At 38.6% G+C, this 20,831-nt stretch overlaps 1 protein-coding gene across 1 annotated transcript in view; it reads right to left on the minus strand.

The window, feature by feature from the left end:
* SMARCC1 (SWI/SNF related, matrix associated, actin dependent regulator of chromatin subfamily c member 1) overlaps positions 1-20,831 on the minus strand; it is a 182,434-nt gene that overhangs the window by 79,495 nt on the left and 82,108 nt on the right. The window contains exons 13-19 of the mRNA XM_060109245.1: positions 20,039-20,076; positions 16,922-17,043; positions 13,760-13,831; positions 11,233-11,346; positions 10,504-10,657; positions 9,353-9,466; positions 4,145-4,204 (exon numbers count right to left, since the gene is read on the minus strand). Coding sequence (XP_059965228.1) covers positions 4,145-4,204; positions 9,353-9,466; positions 10,504-10,657; positions 11,233-11,346; positions 13,760-13,831; positions 16,922-17,043; positions 20,039-20,076 — 674 coding nt within the window. The remainder of the gene's footprint in view (positions 1-4,144; positions 4,205-9,352; positions 9,467-10,503; positions 10,658-11,232; positions 11,347-13,759; positions 13,832-16,921; positions 17,044-20,038; positions 20,077-20,831) is intronic.

The raw sequence follows: 20,831 nt of genomic DNA on the forward strand, positions 1-20,831 counted from the left end.
TCAAGTTCAAGTAGCCACTTTTTTCACTGAATATCATCACTAGAACGAATTGCTAACACACCATGGTTTTACAGACACAGATATCTGGCAGACATTTGTCCAAAAATAAACAATGATTCTCAAAAATGTCACTCCAGGGGCTTCCCTGGCAGTCCAGTGGTTAAGACTTTGCCTTCCAATGCAGGGGGCATGGGTTTGATCCCTCGCCGGGGAGCTAAGATCCCACATGCCTCGTGGCCAAAAAACCAAAACATAAAACAAAAGCAGTGTTGTAACAAATTCAATAAAGACTTAACAAAAAAAAAAGTCACTCCAAGGAAAACAACTGATGGTGTTTGTTGCCAATGATTAAGTGAAAATTACAATTGTGAAAAATACTTATCCACCATGAAAGCTCATTTTTAAAATTTTTATTTTATTATTTTTTTTAATTTATGGTTGTGTTGGGTCTTCACTGCTGCACATGGGCTTTTCTCTGGTTGTGGCGAGCGGGGGCTACTCTTCGTTGCGGTGCGCAGGCTTCTCATTGCGGTGGCTTCTCTTGTTGTGGAGCACGGGCTCTAGGCACGCAGGCTTCAGTAGTTGTGCCTCGCGGGCTCTAGAGCACAGGCTCAGTAGCTGTGGCGCACGGACTTAGTTGCTCCGCGGCATTGTGGGATCTTCCCAGACCAGGGCTCGAACCCATGTCCCCTGCATTGGCAGGCAGATTCTTAACCACTGCACCACTAGGGAAGTCCCACTTGTTCTACTTTTAAAAAGACTTTTCTACTGAGATTGGTCACAGTATTATCAAATTAGACTTTTTCATATTGTATCATGAACTGCATCAACATTTGGAAGATCTGCATAATTCAGTAAACCAATATTTTCCAATTTACCAATGAAAGACATTATGCAATCATACATGGATAAAAGATCCATTACAAGGGCAAGAGAGACCAATGGATTCCATGCTGCATCTAAGCTTTAAGAAACTATCAGTGGTCAAGTTTTAATGTAACACAAGCATACCTCAGAGATAACTGTGGGTTCAGTTCTGCACCACTGAGATAAGGCGAATACTGCAATAAAGCAAGTCACATGGATATTTTGGTTTTCCAGCACATACAAAAGTTATGTTTACACTATACTGTTGTCTACTAAGTGTGCAATAGTATTGTATGTCTTAAAAAGAACACTGTACCTTAATTTTAAAGTACTTTGTCGTTAAAAAATGCTAACCATCACCTGAGCCTTCAGTGTGTAATCTTTTTGCAAGAGTAACATTCAAGACCACTGATCACAGATCACTGTAACAAATAAAATAACAATAAGAAAGTTTGAAATATTGTGAGGATTACCAAAATGTGACACAGAGACACAAGGTGAGCAAATACTGTTGGAAAAATGGCACCAACCGACTTGCTTAATGCAGGGTTTCCACAAACCTTCAATTTGTTTAAAAAAAGAAAAAAGGAGGGAGATGTCTGTATCAAAGAAGAATATTCATAATTACCTGAAAAGGCCATTAAGATACTTCTCGTGCTTCCAACTACATATCCAGGTGATACCAGACTTTTCTAATATACTTAAACTAAAACAACATACCTGGTAGAAAAGCAAATATGAAAATCCAGCTGTATTCTAGTAAGCCAAACATTATAGACTTGCTAAAATATATAAATGCTATACTTCTCACTAATACCTTTTTTCAAAAGCTATTTTTCAGGGCTTCCCTGGTGGCGCAGTGGTTGAGAGTCCACCTGCCGATGCAGGGGACACACGTTCATGCCCAGTCCGGGAAGATCCCACATGCCGCGGAGCAGCTGGGCCCGTGAGCCATGGCTGCTGAGCCTGTGCTTCCGGAGCCTGTGCTCCGCAACGAGAGAGGCCACAACAGTGAGAAGCCCACGTATGGCAAAAAAAAACAAAAAACAAAACAAAACAAAACAAAACAAAACAAAAAAAAGCTATTTTTCATAAAAATGTTAATTATGTTAACTCAAAAGGGGTTCACTGTTATTTTAAGTGAATTAAATATTTTTCTCAGTTTTAATTTTTTTTTTTTTTTTTTGCGGTACGTGGGCCTCTCACCGCTGTGGCCTCCCCTGCTGCGGAGCACAGGCTCCGGACGCACAGGCTCAGTGGCCACGGCTCATGGGCCCAGCCGCTCCGCGGCATGTGGGATCCTCCTGGACCGGGACATGAACCCATGTCCCCTGCATCGGCAGGCGGACTCCCAACCACTGCGCAACCAGGAAAGCCCTCAGTTTTAATTTTTAATTAAAAAAATACTGATAGGGGCTTCCCTGGTGGCGCAGTGGTTGAGGGTCCGCCTGCCGATGCAGGGGGCGCGGGTTCGTGCCCCGGTCCGGGAGGATCCCCCATGCCGCGGAGCGGCTGGGCCCACGAGCCGTGGCCACTGGGCCTGCGTGTCCGGAGCCTGTGCTCCGCAATGGGAGAGGCCGCAGCGGTGAGAGGCCCGCGTACAGCAAAAAAAAAAAAAAAAAAAAAAAAAATACTGATAAAGTCACATAAATTAAAACTATTTGGAGTCCTCAATAAAAATTTTGAGGGTACAAGTGCTTCTTGAGCCCAGAAAGTTTGAGAACTGCTGACCTAGTCTAATCTTTTATTTGATACTTGATTTCTGAATTACATATTTTATACGATATACAAGTTTTGATCAGATGCAGTACTCCAGTGAAAGGGAGCTCTCTTCCTCCATAAATTCACTGCTCTAATGTTACAGTTATAATTGGTGTAGATGCTGCCAGTAATTACCAGGAGCAATCATCAACTTCTTCCAGGATGGCCCCACTATAGAAACTAGAAAGCCATGTATTTGTTTTCCCAGGATCACACGCAGTACTAGGTGTCTATGAGACCCATTTCATCAGTGAGATAGAAAGGAAACACTGATGAGGGGCTTCTGGGAAAGCTTTTCCTCACAAGAAGAGCCCAGGAAGAGAAGTCCCCAGGTGTCTTTTCCAATTCTCTTCCTGTTTTAAATAGGGATGAGAAATCTGGAACTAACTACCACCTTCCTGTGACCAGAACACAAAGAGACAGAATGTGGACAGCTAAGGAAGGCAGAACAAAACAACAGAAAAACTAGGGACCTGATGATATAATTGAACAGTGGAAAGAATCTTGGAATTGCCAATCTGAAGAAATCTAGTTGAACAAAAAACCAAAGTTCTTTTGGTTTAATGTATTGCTCGTCAGATTTTCTGTTCCATGTAGGCAAAAGCATTCCTAACATATTTAACAATAAACTTCCTCATTTGGTCCTAATTCAGCTCCCACACATACTATCCACAAATACTAAGTAGTGTCATGAAATCTCCATTTTACCCCAACAATTGTTGTTCTATAACTAAAGACAAATGGTCCTTCCTTGGAAATGGCTGATAAATATGAAACCAAATACTCTCTTTTTCCTACCCTTCAGAGTAGAAATAGTTCTGAGATCTAGTTCTGTAAGAATTTGCAAGAATCTCTAAAGACATAACGAAATTAAAAAAGCATTCAATATGCTGACTGACAGAGACACGATGCATAATCACGGGCTTATCACAGTCTTCTGCTTTCATAATCAAGATAATTTTTTTCAGTGGCAGGTATCTTCATCCACTTCTCAGAAATCCTTTTGGGAAATATGGAGGTTGTACACTCAAATGCATACAAGCACTAGGGAACTAATCTACAATGACTGAGGAGGGCTAAGTTAAGAAAATTTGGACTATGAAGAAATGCCCCATTTCCAAGGAACATCTGCTACCCAAGGCCAGCCAGCTAATTATTGCTATCTGAGAATAAGGGCCCAGAGTTGCCAGATCTTCTAATTTTGGAGGAAGAGTTAGATATCTAGATTGCTTTGGAAAATCTGCAATATTTAATTGGTGGCAACAGATTTAAAACAAAAAGAACACAACCTGAGCCCAAATAACACATATCCATGCTTGATCTCCCCTACTGACAGCTAGCACATCACCTCCAGTGTGATATTTAAACTGCAACAGCCCAAGAAAATTCTATTAAAACTCATTACATGGAATGAAAATTTTCAGGATAAATTCCAAAGGTATACTTAAAATGCTAGTCACAGAAAGCTAGCACCCATCTCATATGAATAAAGGGGCTCCATCACTAATCTGCTTACCTCCAGCAGTAGAAGTGTCTCCTGTTCAGTCCATTCTCTTCCAGCACTAGCACCTTTACTCTGAAGAAAAAAATTCAGAAATTATTTACTCATTCCTAAAGGTTGAATATGGAGCTCATCAGGATTCCCTTCTAAGTTCTGCAGACTGTTTTCTGCAAACCACCAAAGTAAGTCCCTGAGTAACAAGAATAAAACACATAAAGAACCAAAACTCCCAACAGAAAGGCTGGCTTATTTCAAAGATTTCTTGCTATCTACCAAGGACTCGTGGACTACTTAGACATTAGACATGGATTACTTAGACCACTTATTTCTATTATTTATAAGAAAACCAAGTCTGTGTCGTGTAAAACTAAATCAATTGATTCATACTTCTTGATTTGCAGATTCTACTCCATTCATGGAGAGGACTGGCTGTGTAGTATACTCGACATTATTCTTTAGCCGCATATGTTACTAATTCAAAATACACATTCTAACATATTATCCCTTCTCTGAAAATTCTATTTTGGGAGATTACAATTTAAGAAATGAAGAGAAAACTTCTATAGTCCATGATTTCTTTGTGTCAATAAAGTTTCTCAATTTATTTGACTCAGTCTCTCTGCACGATTGTGCTGTATACACTGCAGGTAAAAATTATAATTTATTAGGTCTCCATAATATTCAATCCATATCATTATGAAATATTTGTTCATTTGCAAAAAATGCACTAAAAATAACTAGTCTTGGGCTTCCCTGGTGGCACAGTGGTTGAGAGTCCGCCTGCCAACGCAGGGGACGCGGGTTCGTGCCCCGGTCCGGGAAGATCCCACATGCCGCAGAGTGGCTGGGCCCGTGAGCCATGGCCACTGAGCCTGCGCGTCTGGAGGCTGTGCTTCACAACGGGCGAGGCCACGGCAGTGAGAGGCCCGCGTACCGCCAAATAAATAAATAAATAAATAAATAAATAAAAATAACTAGTCTTTAAATACAGAATAAGAAGAGGAATCTAAGAATTGCAGGATTAAAAGCCTAACGTATGCCTTTGTGAGGAAGAAAAGATGTATGTAGCTTTAACTCCCAATACACTGCTCAGACTCCTTGAGGATTACTTTAAGATAACCAAAGGCTACTCTTTTTTTTTTTTTTTCCCGGTATGCGGGCCTCTCACTGTTGTGGCCTCTCCCGTTGCGGAGCACAGGCTCCGGACGCGCAGGCCCAGCGGCCATGGCTCACGGGCCCAGCCGCTCCGCGGCATATGGGATCCTCCCAGACCGGGGCACGAACCCGTATCCCCTGCATCGGCAGGCGGACTCTCAACCACTGCGCCACCAGGGAGGCCCAAGGCTACTCTTTTTTATTTTGTTTTTGGCAGCATGTGGGATCTTAGTTCCCCGACCAGGAACCCAGGCCCTTGGCAGTGAGAGCTAACCACTGGACCGCTAGGGAATCCCCCCAAAGGCTACTCTTAATGAACAAACATCAGAAGTGACCACCAATCAGATATGGAGCCCTGAGTGGAACAAAATTCATCAATATTTCATCTAAATTCTGAAAAAGAAGACCCCAATATAGGGCAGATCTGCATAACCTAGACATGAATGGCATTTACTGGGTAGGTCCACAGCAACCATTTCCCCACTTCTCAGCCACAAAGCATAGAAAGGATTTTCCCCATTCCTACTGGCTTAAGTCAGTTAATGTTTCTCCTCTTGGTTACAACTTGAGTAACTTCATCAGGGCCAGGGTTTCTACATGATTTTAGAATTTCTTTCTTTTGTATTTATTGAGGTAAAATATATGTACAACAAAATACACAAATCTTATGTGTACAGTGTGACTACAATTCTACTTATACACCCATGTAACAACACTCAAATCAATACTCAAAAGCCCTTTAACCTCCAGTTGTTAACAAACCACAAAAGTATTGATACACACTATTCTGAATTCTACAATCGTAGGCTAGTTTCTGCAGATCTGAATTTTATAATAACAAAACCATTCAGTATGTAGTTTATGGGTCTGGCTTCTTGTCCTATATTATGGTAAGCAGATTCAACCTCACTGTTATATGAAGAAGTGAAACATTTCATCTCTGTGTAGCATTACATTGTTTGAATAAACCACAATTTACCCATTATATTATTTACAGTTTTTGGCTATCCTGGATAAGGCTGCTATGGATGTTCTCGCACATTCTTTTATAAACCCATTTATCTGGTCTATATAGCCAGAAGTTGGATAATTGGGTACATATATGTTTAGCTATAGTCATGTTCTCTACACTTTTACTTTCTGGAAGAGCTTGTGTAGATTGGTATTATTTCTTCCTTAAGTGCCTGGTACAAATTCATCAGCAGAATCATCTGGGCATAGAGTTTTGTTTTTAGCAAGATGTTTAACTACATATAGATATTGTATAACAATGTATAAATTATACACTTGAATAAGGTGGTTCAAGTGTATAATTTCTAGTGGCTGCTCTAAAAAATTATCACAAACTTGGTGGCTTAAAATAACAAAAATTTATCCTCTCACAGCTCAGGAGGCTAGAAGTTCAAAATCATCATGACTGGACCAAAATCAAGGTGTTAGCAGGGCAATGCTCCCTCTGGAAGCTCTAGGGGAGACTAAATTCTTGTCTCTTCCTTCTTCTGGTGGCTGCCCCAGAATTCTTTGGTTTGTAGCCACCTCATTCCAGTAACTGCATCCAAGGTCACATGGATTTTACAGCCTCCTCCTGTCTGTAAAATCTCTATACTTTTCTCTTATAAGGACAAATGTGATGGTACTCAGAGCCCACCAGAATAATACGGGATTATCTCATCTCAAAAATCTTTAACTTAATCACATCTGCAAAGAATCTTTTTCCATATAAGGTAATATTTACAAGTTACGGACATGAGGACCTGATTTCTTTGGAGGACATTATTTTTAACCTAATATGTCAAGTTATGTCTATCCTAGGAAGACTTTTATATCTTGGTTTTTCAAAAAAATATATTTATTTATTTGGTTGCGCTGGGTCTTAGTTGTGGCAGGTGGGCTCCTTAGTAGTGGCTTGCAGGCTCCTAAGTTGCAGCACGCAGGTTCCTTAGTTGTGGCACGCGAACTCTTGGCTGCAGCATGCGTGTGCGATCTAGTTCCCTGACCAGGGATTGAACGTGGGCCCCCTGCATTGGGAACACGGAGTCTTAACCACTACACCACCAGGGAAGTCCCGACTTTTATATTTTGTTGCTTTCAAGGGATTTGCCCATTTCATCAAAGTGTCAAATATATTACCACGAAGTTATTAAGCATATTCTTTATTGCCTTTATATATAAGTAGAATCAACAGTGATGTACTCTTTCTTTCCTGATCAGGGATTTGTGTTTTCTCTTTTCTTCTTGATCACTCTTGGCTAGAGGTTTATCAAATTTATCGATCTCTTCAAACAACCATCTTCTTATTTTATTAATCTTCTCTATTGTTTTCCTATTTTTGGTTTCTAGTTTAATTTTGCTGTGGTGAGTCAACCACATTCATTCCATATGTATAAAATCATACAATGACACTGTATAATTTCAATCTTTTAAAACTTATGATACTAATTTTATTGCTCAGAATTGTGTACATTTTGTTGAGTATTCCCCATGAATTTTATTATTTTTATTTTTTTACTTTTTGGCTGCACTGCACAGCACGTGGGATCTTAGTTCCCTGACCAGGGATCGAACCCACGCCCCCTCCAGTGGAAGCGTGGAGTCTTAACCACTGGATCACCAGGGAAGTCCCCCCGAGAACTTTAAAACAATGTGTTTCTGCTATTTTGCAGAATCTTCTATAAATACCAATAAATCTTATTGGTTGATAGTGGTGTTTTAGGTCTTTAATACTCTTGCTGACTTTCTATTTGTTCTACCAATTACCGAGAAAGGATCGTTGAAATCTGCAACTATACTTGAGTGTCTGCCTATTACTCCTTTCTGTTCTGTCAGTTTTTGATACCAGATACAGAATTTCAGAGTGACAATTTTCCTTTCAGCATTTAAAAATATTATTACACTGTCCTCTGGTTTCTATCATTTCTGTTGAAAAGTCAGACATCAGTTTTATCATTGTGCCTCTGAATTTAATGTGTCCTTCCCCAACCCTCCTGCTCCTTGGCTGATTTAAGATGTTAGCTTTAAGAGTTTAAGCACCGGGACTTCCCTGGTGGTGCAGTGGTTAAGAATCCGCCTGCCAACGCAGGGGACATGGGTTTGAGCCCTGGTCTGGAAAGATCCAACATGCCGCGGAGCAACTAACTCCGTGTGCCACAACTACTGAGCCTCTGCTCTAGAGCCGCGAGCCACAACTACTGAGCCCATGTGCCACAACTACTGAAGCCCACGTGCCTACAGCCCGTGCTCCGCAACAAGAGAAGCCACCACAATGAGAAGCCCATGCACCGCAACAAAAAGTAGCCCCCGCTCACCTCAACTAGAGAAAGCCTGCCCGCAGCAACGAAGACCCAACGCAGCCATAAATAAATACATACATACATACATACATACATAAATAGGTTAAGCACCATTTGCCTGAGTATGGTTTTCTCTATATCCAAATATGGATATGTTCAGTCTCTCTTATTCTGTGAGTTGATATCTTTTCATTAGTTATGGAAAATTTTTACGCCTTACATCTTCAAGTATTGCTTCTGTACCGTTCTTTCTCTTCTCATAGGTCTCTAATGATAAATATTAATTCTTTTGACTGTATCTCATGTGTCTCTGTACCCTTTTCTCTTTGTCCTGTCCCCTCAACTTCAACCAATTTCTTTTTCTCTTGCTGCTTCAGTTTCAATGTATCTATTAACCTGAGTTCACTAATCCTGTCTTCTGCTGTGTCCAGCCTGCTGTTAAACCTATCCAATGGGTTAATTTCAGTATATTTTCAATTGTTCAATAGGTATTTGATTCTTTTTATATATTCCCATTCTCTGTTGAAATTCTCCATTTTCCCCCTCATTTTAACACATTAATCATAGTTATTTTTAAACACCTATCTTCTAACCATACTAAGAAAAGGTAAGATAAGTGACTTTTATAAAATGTCATCAGATTTAAGTAGAAAGCACCTCCTTACCCTACAAAAAGTAAAAGTTTCTTACGGAAAATGATGCTTCTTAGAAGGAAGAAGGACAAAGAGCACATGCTAGCTTGTAGTCCGTCCTTATGTCCCTATAGAAAAATCCTTACCTTTGCTAAGGTTTTCTTGGAGTAAACGTCAGTACGAAGACCAAAGTTCTGCAAATCAATTGGTTTTTCCTTGTTCTTCTCAGGAAAATTTAACATCTGCTGAGCAGCAGGAACCTATGAGTGAAATAAATGATAAATGGCTGTATTAACCTCTACAAAGTAAAAGGGACAGAGGCTTTTAAGGATGGTTAATATTGGCACTTAAACCACTAGAGATTCTACAAAAAAATAAATACCTACACCTTACACTACATTTCTAACAAAAATTCAACATGTAAGAAATATACATATATATTTTTTGCCTCTCAAGTCACAGAGAAAATAGACAAGTCTTCTTTCATATTTCACAGTGGAGGGCAATATATAGGTTAGATTCGTGTTATTCCAACTGAATGGTATACATAATCCGATTGACATAATAATCTTTTCAAGGGACTTCCCTGGTGGCGCACTGGTTAAGAATCCACTTGCCAATGCGGAGGACACGGGTTAGAGCCCTGGTCTGGGAAGATCTCACATGCTGCGGAGCAACTAAGCCCATGCACCACAACTACTGAGCCTGTGCTCTAGAGCCCGTTAGCCACAACTACTGAAGCCCGTGTGCCTAGAGCCCGTGCTGCGCAACAAGAGAAGCCAACGCACCACAACAAAGAGTAGCCCCCGCTCACCGCAACTAGAGAAAGCCAGAGCACAGCAAAGAAGACCCAACACAGCCAAAAATAAATAAATAAAGTAAATTTTAAAAAAAATGCTATAGAAGAGATTAAAAGAGAAAAAAAGAACGTGTGCATAGATGTCCACTTTCCAAATGTTAGGAAGGGGAAGAAGTTCTGAACAATTTAACACATTTATACAGTCTGCTTCTTTATCAGTGCCTTTGATGGCAGAAGTGATAAAGGAGCCATGAGTTATGAAAGCAAATCTATAACAGGATACAGCATAGACTCTTGGCATTAATGGGAGAGCATTATCTTAAACAACTAAATATTCTTATGGACTCAAACATTTACAACATACAAAAACAAACAAACATAACCTATCAGCTTAGGAACAGCATTATTATATGACTATAATAGTAATTCCTGAATATAAATTCTAGAAGTAGTTGTCTATTACCACCCAGACCTGAAAAAAAGGCTGCACTAATTTACCTGAGGTGATCGAAGATGTAGAGGTACAAGCCCAGAGGGGGTATCAGCTAATACATTGAAATGAGGAGTCGGAGGAGGTCCCATTGCCATGGGTCGACTTTCTGGATCCACTTGGTAATTAACAAGCCCCCACTGCTCTAAAAAGGCATGAACCCTGAAGGATAAAGCTCTTAAAGTTAAAATCTAGAGAATGTACCTCATCATCTTCAATAAGCATTATTACATTTCATTAAAAAACAAATGAAAAAAAAACCTAAGTAAACGTGTTCTCTTGTAGGCTATGAACCATCACAAAGTAACTGACAATTTTGGTTTGAGGGACAATTTCTACAAACTCAAAATAATGTTGAACATAGTACCCCCAAATCTAGTATAAAGTCTAATCATTTCAATCACAGAAATGAGGGAACAAATGCTCATGTAGGTCCATGGTCAAAGAGCTCACACATAAACCAAACTCACAGGAGGAGACCTACATTTTGTTTTTTTCTTTAGACAGATTTAGGGCACAGAGCTTATCCATTCCCCACCCTAACCCACTCTCCATCTACAGTCAGTTTATGATTAGACCATACAATAAAAGATGTAAAATATAAAAATTTTTTAAAAAAAAGATGCTTTAGGTATTTTATTAAACAAGAAAACATCCAGTTTAGTCAACCTAACATTAGCAATGTATCAGTAACCACCTGCAGTGAAACATCTGAGAAAAAGTCAAGACATTTTTACCTCATCACAGCACATACATCTCCAGTCAAGTTCCTCCGACAAGCAGTGCTGGTTAAATATTCCTGGGGATTTAGGCGGTATGTGTCGATCATAAAATTTCGATATGCCAAGTATCTAAAAAGTAATGGCAAAATTCATAAGGTGAACACACATCCTTTCAGAAACAGTAACTCACAGAGCCAAAGAGTTCCATATTCCTCAACCAAATACAACAAAAAGTTAAGACAACAGTCCAACAAACAATAGTGATAATGTACTGAGTATTTACAGTCATAAGTGTAACTCAGAGTAAGAATCCCTAAAATGCAAAACAACTGTCTACTAACATATAATAAGCACAATAGAGTAATCTGATGAAGACAGTGTGAAGTAAAATAAGTACAACTTTGGTCACAGAGGTCAATCAATAATCCTTAGTTGCCTGCAGAATTTGCAACTAACACTTGGTTACACAGGCTGTCTCCCTAACTACACTACTACGTACCTAGCATTTACTGTGTGCCAGCCATAGGTCTAAGCACTTTCTGTGTGGTAATGCATTTAATCCTCACAATCTCTCTATAAGGTAGGATCTATTATTATTCTATTTATAGATGAGGGTTAAAGAATTTGTCCTATGGGACTTCCCGGGTGGTCGAGTGGTTAAGACTCTGTACTTCCAACGCAAGCGGCACAGGTTTGATCCCTGGTCAGGGAGCTAAGATCCCACATGCCATGAGGCACAGTGGCCAAGAAAATTACAAACAAAATGCGCGCGCGCACGTGCGCACACACACACACACACACACACACACACACACCTAGAACAGGGAGCTAAGATCTCACATGTCGTGAGGCACAGTGGCCAAGAAAATTACAAACAAAACACACACAGACACACACACACACACAACTAGAATTTGTCCCAGACCACAAGGCTGGTTAAGTGGTGGAGCTAGAATTCAAAGTGTGGTGGCTCTGGCTCTGACAATGGTTATATACTTCCTGACTAACAGTTTTTTAGAGATCCCAGCTATGCGACAAGTAGAACCTATGAAGCCAAACTCAGAGGTAAGACAAGCCATATAAAAAAGGAGAGAAAAACTGAGATTCTGAGTCATAGCAGATTCCACATCCACAGTGTACCCAAGCATTTCTGCCATAAAATACTTAAAATAAGTGTGTAAAGAAGGTAGAGACCAAGCAAAACTTCTTACCACAAAAGTAAAGCAAAAGACTAGCAGCTTGAAGTTAGCTACATCAGAGTAAAAAAGGTACTATTCAAAGAGTCCTGTATAAGCACAGCTGGATAAACAAAGATTGAAAGGTGAATTTACGTTTAAATGGGCTAAGTTGTGCTTTTAAACAGCAGACTGCCAAGAACTGTAAGTATTTATAAATACTGGCAATTTGCAATTCGGTGGCAATAGGCAAATTAGCCAGAAGAATACACCATGTCTAAATAGGTGAAAAAAACCTGACTGGGCTTCTTATGCCAAATCTTTGATTCTGGTTTTAAATGACTCCTTACAGCTTTGTTATGAAAAGCTGAAATTAGCTGTGACACCTAAACTTAGAATCTCAAACTATCATGGATAATTTACCACGAAAAAATATTATTTGATTTTCTGTATTACACCCATGTGTTTTGTGTATAAAAGCATCCTTCCCTAAACAATTTAAACAAGAGACATCTATTTGCACAGTCACATGTGTATAACAGACAACAGATTAACACTATGAAGATAAGACACAGAAAGGTAATTATAGTGTGATAGATACGGATTTATTTTAGAGGGCAAGGATTTCTGGAAGTCTGTAATTAAGGGTCACCAGGCAAAGATAAAAATACTTCCTAATGAACTTCTTCCTTCTAATAAAAGTTTTTCTGCTTCCAATGCAAAAGCACAACAATGCTTTATGTAATTAAGATCAATTTATATGCAGCTATTATCATCATACTTGGCATTCTCTTATTTATTAAAAAAATTTTTTGGCCGCAGCCCATGGCATGTGGGATCTTAGTTCCCCAAGTAGGGATCAAACCTGTGCCCTATGCAGAAGCACGGAGTCTTAACCACTGGACTGCCATGGAAGGCCTTGGCATTCTTTTAATTAAAAGTCATTCATAAGGAAAATAAGATAAAGGTTCATTTTCTCCTAGCTTATATATAATACATATAATCAATAACAAATAGGTACTTACAAGGTGAGTTAGGGAGAAAACTGAACTCAGTTTAGTGAGTATCTGTTACTGAATTCAATCTTTAGCTGCAAAAGCTGATGTGTATGTATCAACAGTTCAAGATTGAGGAAGAAAAAATTTGAAACAATTTCCTTTGAAGCAAGGAGTACTGTGTAGCTGAGATATGAACACTGCTCTGAACAGAGTAAGATATTTGTAAACTTTCAGACAATAGCAAAGATTAACTCAGAAGGGTGCTTTAAGAACCCCCTGCCAAACACATCCAAATATTAATTTTTCTTAATACTGGTCCCACTAAAATATGTAACAGTATCAGGATTTACATCTTTACATTTCACTCACATCTCTGGAGTCTTGGATTTGTTTTTTCCATTGAAAAACTCAGGAAGAGCACGCCGTTCAATCACATGAATACTGAAGGGGAAAAAGACAATTAGGAATCCTCTTTGAAAAATAAAATCCTGAAATTTGAGCTAAGCTTGTTTAATTTTCAAAGTGAAACTGACAAAACCAAAAACTGAGCACTACTTGCAAAATTTAACTGATTACACAAGTTCCTATGTAATAACAGTATGTAATAATAAAATTAAAAAATATATATAATATATATTTATAAAGTTATATATAATATATAGAGCTAAAGAAAGCTTTCCCTTTCTCACCCCCAATACTTACTGTAGTTTTTCTATTCCCATAACCAAACTCAGAAAGTTCTATAAACACACTGAAGGCTTCAGATTTTATGTTCTTGTCATAACACACTGTAACTAGATGATGAGCCACAAATTAGGAAAAGTTCTTTGGAAACTGGCTGACAAAAATCACAGTAGTTGGCATGGCAACAAATTGGTGAAATGAATGATCGACCAAAAGACAACGAAATTGACTGTAATCGGTTTCTCAGGCTCAACGTTAATGCACCTTTTCATCCAGCCCTCAGAAACTTTGTGGTGAACTGAATTTTTAAAAATAGTTCAGTGATTTACTGCTTTTAAAAAAGATCAAAGAACTAATTTTTAACATTCAGATAAAAAGCACTGATAATTTTATAAAATGCTACAGGTGATAAGCACTATAGAGACCATGTGAAATGATCAGGCCTAAAACACTCTACAACTGAAACCAACTGTACATTTAGCACAAAGGTTTTGACATTAATGCTAATCAATATTTTTCCCGATGACACATTTTAGTTTCTCAGTGCCTTTCCAGATATGCAACATGTACAGAGATTAGGTGGGAAAGAGCAAATCAATAGCCTGTGAATACAAATAAAAGCATTCACTCTTTCATTATTTGGTAACATTTAAATTGTTTGAATTGGATACTACCAAATACTATAAATAAAATGAATCACCTGGAAACTTACAGGAAGATAATTTCTAAGATGAATTTATGTTCCATAGATACATGTACAATCTCAAGTTTATTATAAGGAGAATAACTGTAAGCAATTTATAAACTGGTCCTAATATAACTCTCATTGTTATGTTACAGGTTAGGAAGAGGCCACAAAGACAATTTCACCAAGAACAAAACAGACAAGAATGTTTAATCGCAAGCACTTTCTTTTTCAAAAATCTATGTTTGAAGTACTAGCAGCTGATTCCTTAGGCTCTGAGAATGAGTCAAGTAGTAGGAGTGGGATATTCGGAATCAGAAAACCTGAGTTCTTCCAATTAGCAACTCTGCAACTTTGCACCACTTCAACTGAGGCTGTAGTTATCTATAAAATAGGGATATAACTAACACCTCTACTGGCCATCTAACAGCACACTTTGTGACATGCAAAGACCACCATGCAAATGGAAGTGTTTCTGTAACCTATAAAAACCTAGAACACTATGTACTGTTACGACATTCCCCTTTTTTGAGGGGAGAATGCTAGTTTCTCAAGCCATTCTGAATCTTAATCTGTAATTACAAATAACAATAATGAAACTTCCAAATTTGAAAGTAATTTAACATAATAATCAATGTAATGAAGACTGACCTTCAAAGAAAAGCAATATACTTATTCTGTTTCAGCTTCTACTTATTCAAAACAATGAGGAACAGCATTCAGAGTTTGTTTTTAAAAGTATGCTGGGGGCTTCCCTGGTGGCGCAGTGGTTGAGAGTCGGCCTGCCGATGCAGGGGACGCGGGTTCGTGCCCCGGTCCGGGAGGATCCCACATGCCGCGGAGTGGCTGGGCCCAGGAGCCATGGCCGCTGAGCCTGCGCTCCGCAACGGGAGAGGCCACAACAGTGAGAGGCCCACGTACCGTTAAAAAAAAAAAAAAAAAAAAAAAGTATGCTGAGAAGTCTCAATAGTAGAGGCCGTAAATTGTGGTTTTGGGCAAAAATAAGGTATGACTCAAATGGACCATCCACCCTATTCTTTTAAGTTGGTTTTAAAAGATATATATATATATATATATATATATAAAAGCACAGGACCACGAGATTGTAAGGGCAGCATCACTAGACTAAATATACAGCCTTCCAATGAAAGTACCTTAAAGAAACTAACATCTATTTGGAGTTCTGGTACATACATTTAAAAATAAAAAACTGTCCAACAAAAGTCAGCCTGACGTGAAAGTTACATTTCATAAGTAATCAATAAGTAAGATATGTACATCTCCATTTATTTCCAGCCATGTTCCAAGGATGCCACAGTGGCTGTGGTAAATGGCAGGGAGGGTGCTGAAGAGGCTGTTTTCCTGAACTCTTTTACATGGCAGGGCTTATACAAGAAAGGGCTCCTGTTTCCGATTAACATGAAGCCTTTATTGGGTACTAAGATGAATTTTTCTTTAAATAGTTCCATAATGTTTAAAAATCATATAATGAACATCAATATTTTATAATTATTAAATACTCAAGCATTTGCCTGTCTGAACTAAAACTGACTCCAAATGAGTCAGGTTCAAGTTTACAAAATTTTATAACCCTAAGTTACAACATAATAGTTTCTATCCCCAAGTAAAACAACCAAAAGAACACATTCCAAAGTTAAAATAACTTTCCATTCCCCTTCATCCAGTGTGACAGTGATTACTGATGAGGGGACCTGGGCAGAAGAGCACATTTTTTTAAAAAAAAATAAATTTATTTATTTATTTTTGGCTGCGTTGGGTCTTCGTTGCTGCATGCAGGCTTTCTCTAGTTGTGGTGAGCGAGGGCTACTCTTCATTGCGGTGTGCAGGCTTCTCATTGAGGTGGCTTCTCTTGTTTTGGAGCACAGGCTCTAGGCACGCGGGCTTCAGTAGTTGCAACGCGTGGGCTCAGTAGTTGTGGCTCGTGGGCTCTAGAGTGCAGGCTCAGTAGTTGTGGTACATGGGCTTAGCTGCTCCATGGCATGTGGGATCTTCCCAGACCAGGGATTGAACCCCTGTCCCCTGCATTGGCGGGCGGATTCTTAACCACTGTGCCACCAGGGAAGTCCTGAGCACAATATAATTTCAAGGAAAGTTTTCCCACTCCTAATTACCATGTTCACAGATGTAAGCGACCTACTCACCAGTTATAATCAAACCACGATGCATAGCTAGGAATAATAATGTGATTGGTCTGCTCTGTCACATTATCTTCACCAGGGTCAACTGACCGACTCTGATCACCTTTGCCAGGATCTTCATCTTCCTATAGAAAAGAAGCCAAAGTTCAGAGAAAGAGAACTACAGAGAGATATGGAATAGCTTTCAAACTTCTAATAGCAGGTTACACAAAATGCAGCTAGCTGATCGAATTTCAAGGACCAGGAAAACAAATTTCAAGTAAAAATAGCCTTTCACAGTTCTTAAGGTACCTTCACAAGATGTCCAGATGAGATAGCATATTTTATTCCTCCTTTTTACAGATGAGGGAATCAACTCATAGAAAGCCCAAAACTTTTTCCACAATAGCCTGCTACTTATTTGTCTAGTTTTACCTAATCTTAGAATCACAAATCTATATTACTAGTTCTCAATTTATAAGGAGGTAACACAAGGACACTGAGACATAATGATAAGGTTTCCCCAATCCCAAAGATTGAGTACTAAGTATCTGCCAACAGCGGTATGTGCAATATCTCACTTATTCCTCACAATAACAGCAGGTACTGTTTATCATCTCTTTTGTGGATGAGAAAATGATGCACAGAGCTAACAAGACATAAACAGGATAAAACTCCAGAAAGCGCAGCTAGAGGGCCTACACTCTTAACCACTCTTACTGCTGAAAATTAGTTCTGACTTTTATCACATTTATGGTAGGTTTTGCAAATGATTCCACCTAAAAACCTGGTTTTGCTAATACAATCATTTCAAAAAGTACTGCTTTAGGTCAAAACACAAGAACATTTTTTATGCTACCAGTAAACAGTAATAATTACTTTCTTTTTTTTGGCTGCATGTGGGATCTTAGTTCCCTGACCGAGGCCCACAGCAGTGAAAGCACGGAGTCCGAACCACTGGACCACCAGGGAATTCCCCCAGTAATAATTACTTTCAAATAATATTATCTAACATACGCTTTATATTCAAGGAGATCCAAGTGTCCCATCAATGTCCTTTACAGATTTTTCTCCTCAATACAGAACCTGATCAAGGAGTCCATATTATATATGGTATTCATGTCTTCTTAGTCTCCTTTAACCCCTGCCTCCTTTTTGGGAGAGATTTTATGACATTAAAATTCTTAAAGAATCCAGAGCAGATAGCTTGTAGAGCATCTACCAATCTCTATTTATCACAATTATTCTTCATAATTAACTTCAGATTAAACATTTTCACAAAGAATACTACAGGAAATAAGTTTATTAACATTCAGATATTTTCAAGTTGTGTAGAGTTCTATCTATCAACCTTTTATCTGTGGTGTTTTTACTGTTTTTAATCTTATAAAATTCTTTTCTGTTAAGAAACCAGTCAAATTTTGCATTATATTCTTTTACAAAGGTTCCATAGTTTAGTTTCTACCTTAAACTTAAATCAACCTAAATTTCCTGCCTTATATTACTTTAGGTGAGGATCTAGTTACTGCTAGAAACTTAAGACAGTAGTTTCCTTAAGATCAATGAATATCAAAAAAAACTTTAATGTATGAAATCATCAAGGAAACTCTGGTTGTTACTTAAATGATGTTGAAACAAATGTGTTAATATTGATGACAAAGGTAAGGAATTTTATTTCCCAAACCAGGGAAGCTAGCAAAATCTATGCTCATGGTTAATTTGTTTCTGTGGCATAGGTTCTACAAATTCAATGTGATTCAATTCAGAAAATTTTCTTTATTCAGGAAAACTAGGGAGAGGCTGGTATTGAAATGAATAAAGGCTGACAGTCTACAGTTTAATCATCTCAGTGAGGAAAGCAGCAGGATGACATCATGGGACTGGTGTTAGAGTAACCACCTCTAACCATCTTAGTTTTTAAGTTACATAACAGACTTGTCCATAGTTTCAAAAGTACTCCCACCCTTGGCATAAAAAAAGGGGGAGGGGGCATAATTCTCTGGTTTTCTATTTTGGTCTCCTTTATTGCCACCCAATACTTTCTACTCTAAAAGATGACATCTTTTTAAAAATGTAATATTCATAAATGTTTATGAGTAGCTCTTTGAATAAAGAAGTTTGATTTTAAAGAAAAAAATCATAAGAACAGTTCAGCTAAAGAGCCATCTGTAGTAGAGTTTCTTGAAATACTTTTCCTTGAAATCCTGTCATGAATATTTTCATTTCATGACTGTGTACAAAACAACAATAAGTGTCACTATGGGGGAAGTTCTCTAACTCACTGAAAGAGAATAAAAAGAACTAACAATTTTCAGCATTAAGCAAGTTATTTCAAGGAGATTAAGGATTAGTTACACATCTTAACACAGTTAGAGATGACAACCTGAAGAAACAAGGTGCCATTTATTTAAAAAGAGAAATAAAACCTTGCCTAAAATCCAACACCATCCTACAGCCTAATTATTGACAGGTCTGCAGCAAAATTGATGAAACAGCAAGTAGCTGACTTCAAGGCTCAAAAAAGGTGAAGAGTATGATCAAAGGCTACATCAGTTGTGGACTGGGGCTGCACTAATAGAAATGGGAGTGAGAAAATCAAAGTAAGGCACAGTCCCTGCTCACCTGGAATATTGTGAAGCTCTGATTATTAACTTGCAACCAGGAGAGTAATGGAACCAGAAACTATAGCGTATGAGGAATACTACCTGGGAAAATGGCAAATTCTTCTTGATAAAATTTGGGGGGTGCGTCAAGAAAGACAGACTAGGGCCTCCCTGGTGGCGCAGTGGTTAAGAGTCCGCCTGCCGATGCAGGGGATACGGGTTCGTGCCCCGGTCTGGGAGGATCCCATATGCCGCGGAGCGGCTGGGCCCGTGAGCCATGGCCGCTGGGCATGCGCATCCGGAGCCTGTGCTCCGCAACGGGAGAGGCCACAACAGTGAGAGGCCCACATACCGCAAAAAAAAAAAAAAAAAAAAAAAGAAAGACAGACTATTTTGGGCGTGTGTTAGGAAGAAATTAAAAAATCAGAAGGACCTCAAAACAGAATATTTCTAAGGAAACTTCCGAATCAGTGTTTCTACTGCTCAATACACAGGACCCTTAGAGTTACTGTTGCACCAGACCTAACTAAATCATTACCTTTCCTCCTGTTGTGACTGTTTCTTCATCCTGCTCATCTGCAAAATCAAAACACGTAATTCATTTAACAGGTAAATGCTCTCTCGATTACCTGGAAACCTTAAGGTTTAAGGAATTGATACTGGCCAGAGAAAAGGAAAGAAACAGAGCATTATTAAAGCTAATTCACCTTGAATAATTCAGTAAATTAGAATTGTACACAGAAGCATAGAGATGAGTAAAAATTCAAAGCACAAATCATTAAAATTCTCCAACAATACGGAACTTATAATTAAATACTATTTGGGCTACAATCTTAGTCATGATCTTACTTAATAATAGGTAAGGAACTTGGTTTGGGCTCTTGCCTCCAGAGGTTTAGTGAAACAAAGTAATGATATTTTGGATCCCAGAGGAAATGAGTAAAGAATGAGGAGTAAAGAAGAAGGTGATAATTAATCCCTACAAAGTCCTGGCAAGAGTGTTAATACCTTCTGAGGATAGGGGACTACAGGACCTAAATGTTAGTCTTGCAAAAGAACAAAGGCAAATCCATGTATAATTTAAACTAAGCAGCTGACTTCCATAGTGAAAAGTAAAAGTGCCATGGTGGAAAAGGTAAGAGGTTACAGCACAAATAATTACATGATTAAGTTCCTATAACATTTACTTTTTATATAATTATTATGACCCTTGGCAGTGACTAAGGCACTGTAAAGTTTAAAGAGAACATAAGGAAGCCATTGTTTTCATTATTCCTTCAAACAAATATTTCCAAGAATCTGCTATTTGAAAAGCACTAAATAAACAGCTT

Source organism: Mesoplodon densirostris, chromosome 10 (assembly GCF_025265405.1).
Source record: "Mesoplodon densirostris isolate mMesDen1 chromosome 10, mMesDen1 primary haplotype, whole genome shotgun sequence".
In the NCBI taxonomy this organism is placed as follows: domain Eukaryota; kingdom Metazoa; phylum Chordata; class Mammalia; order Artiodactyla; family Ziphiidae; genus Mesoplodon; species Mesoplodon densirostris.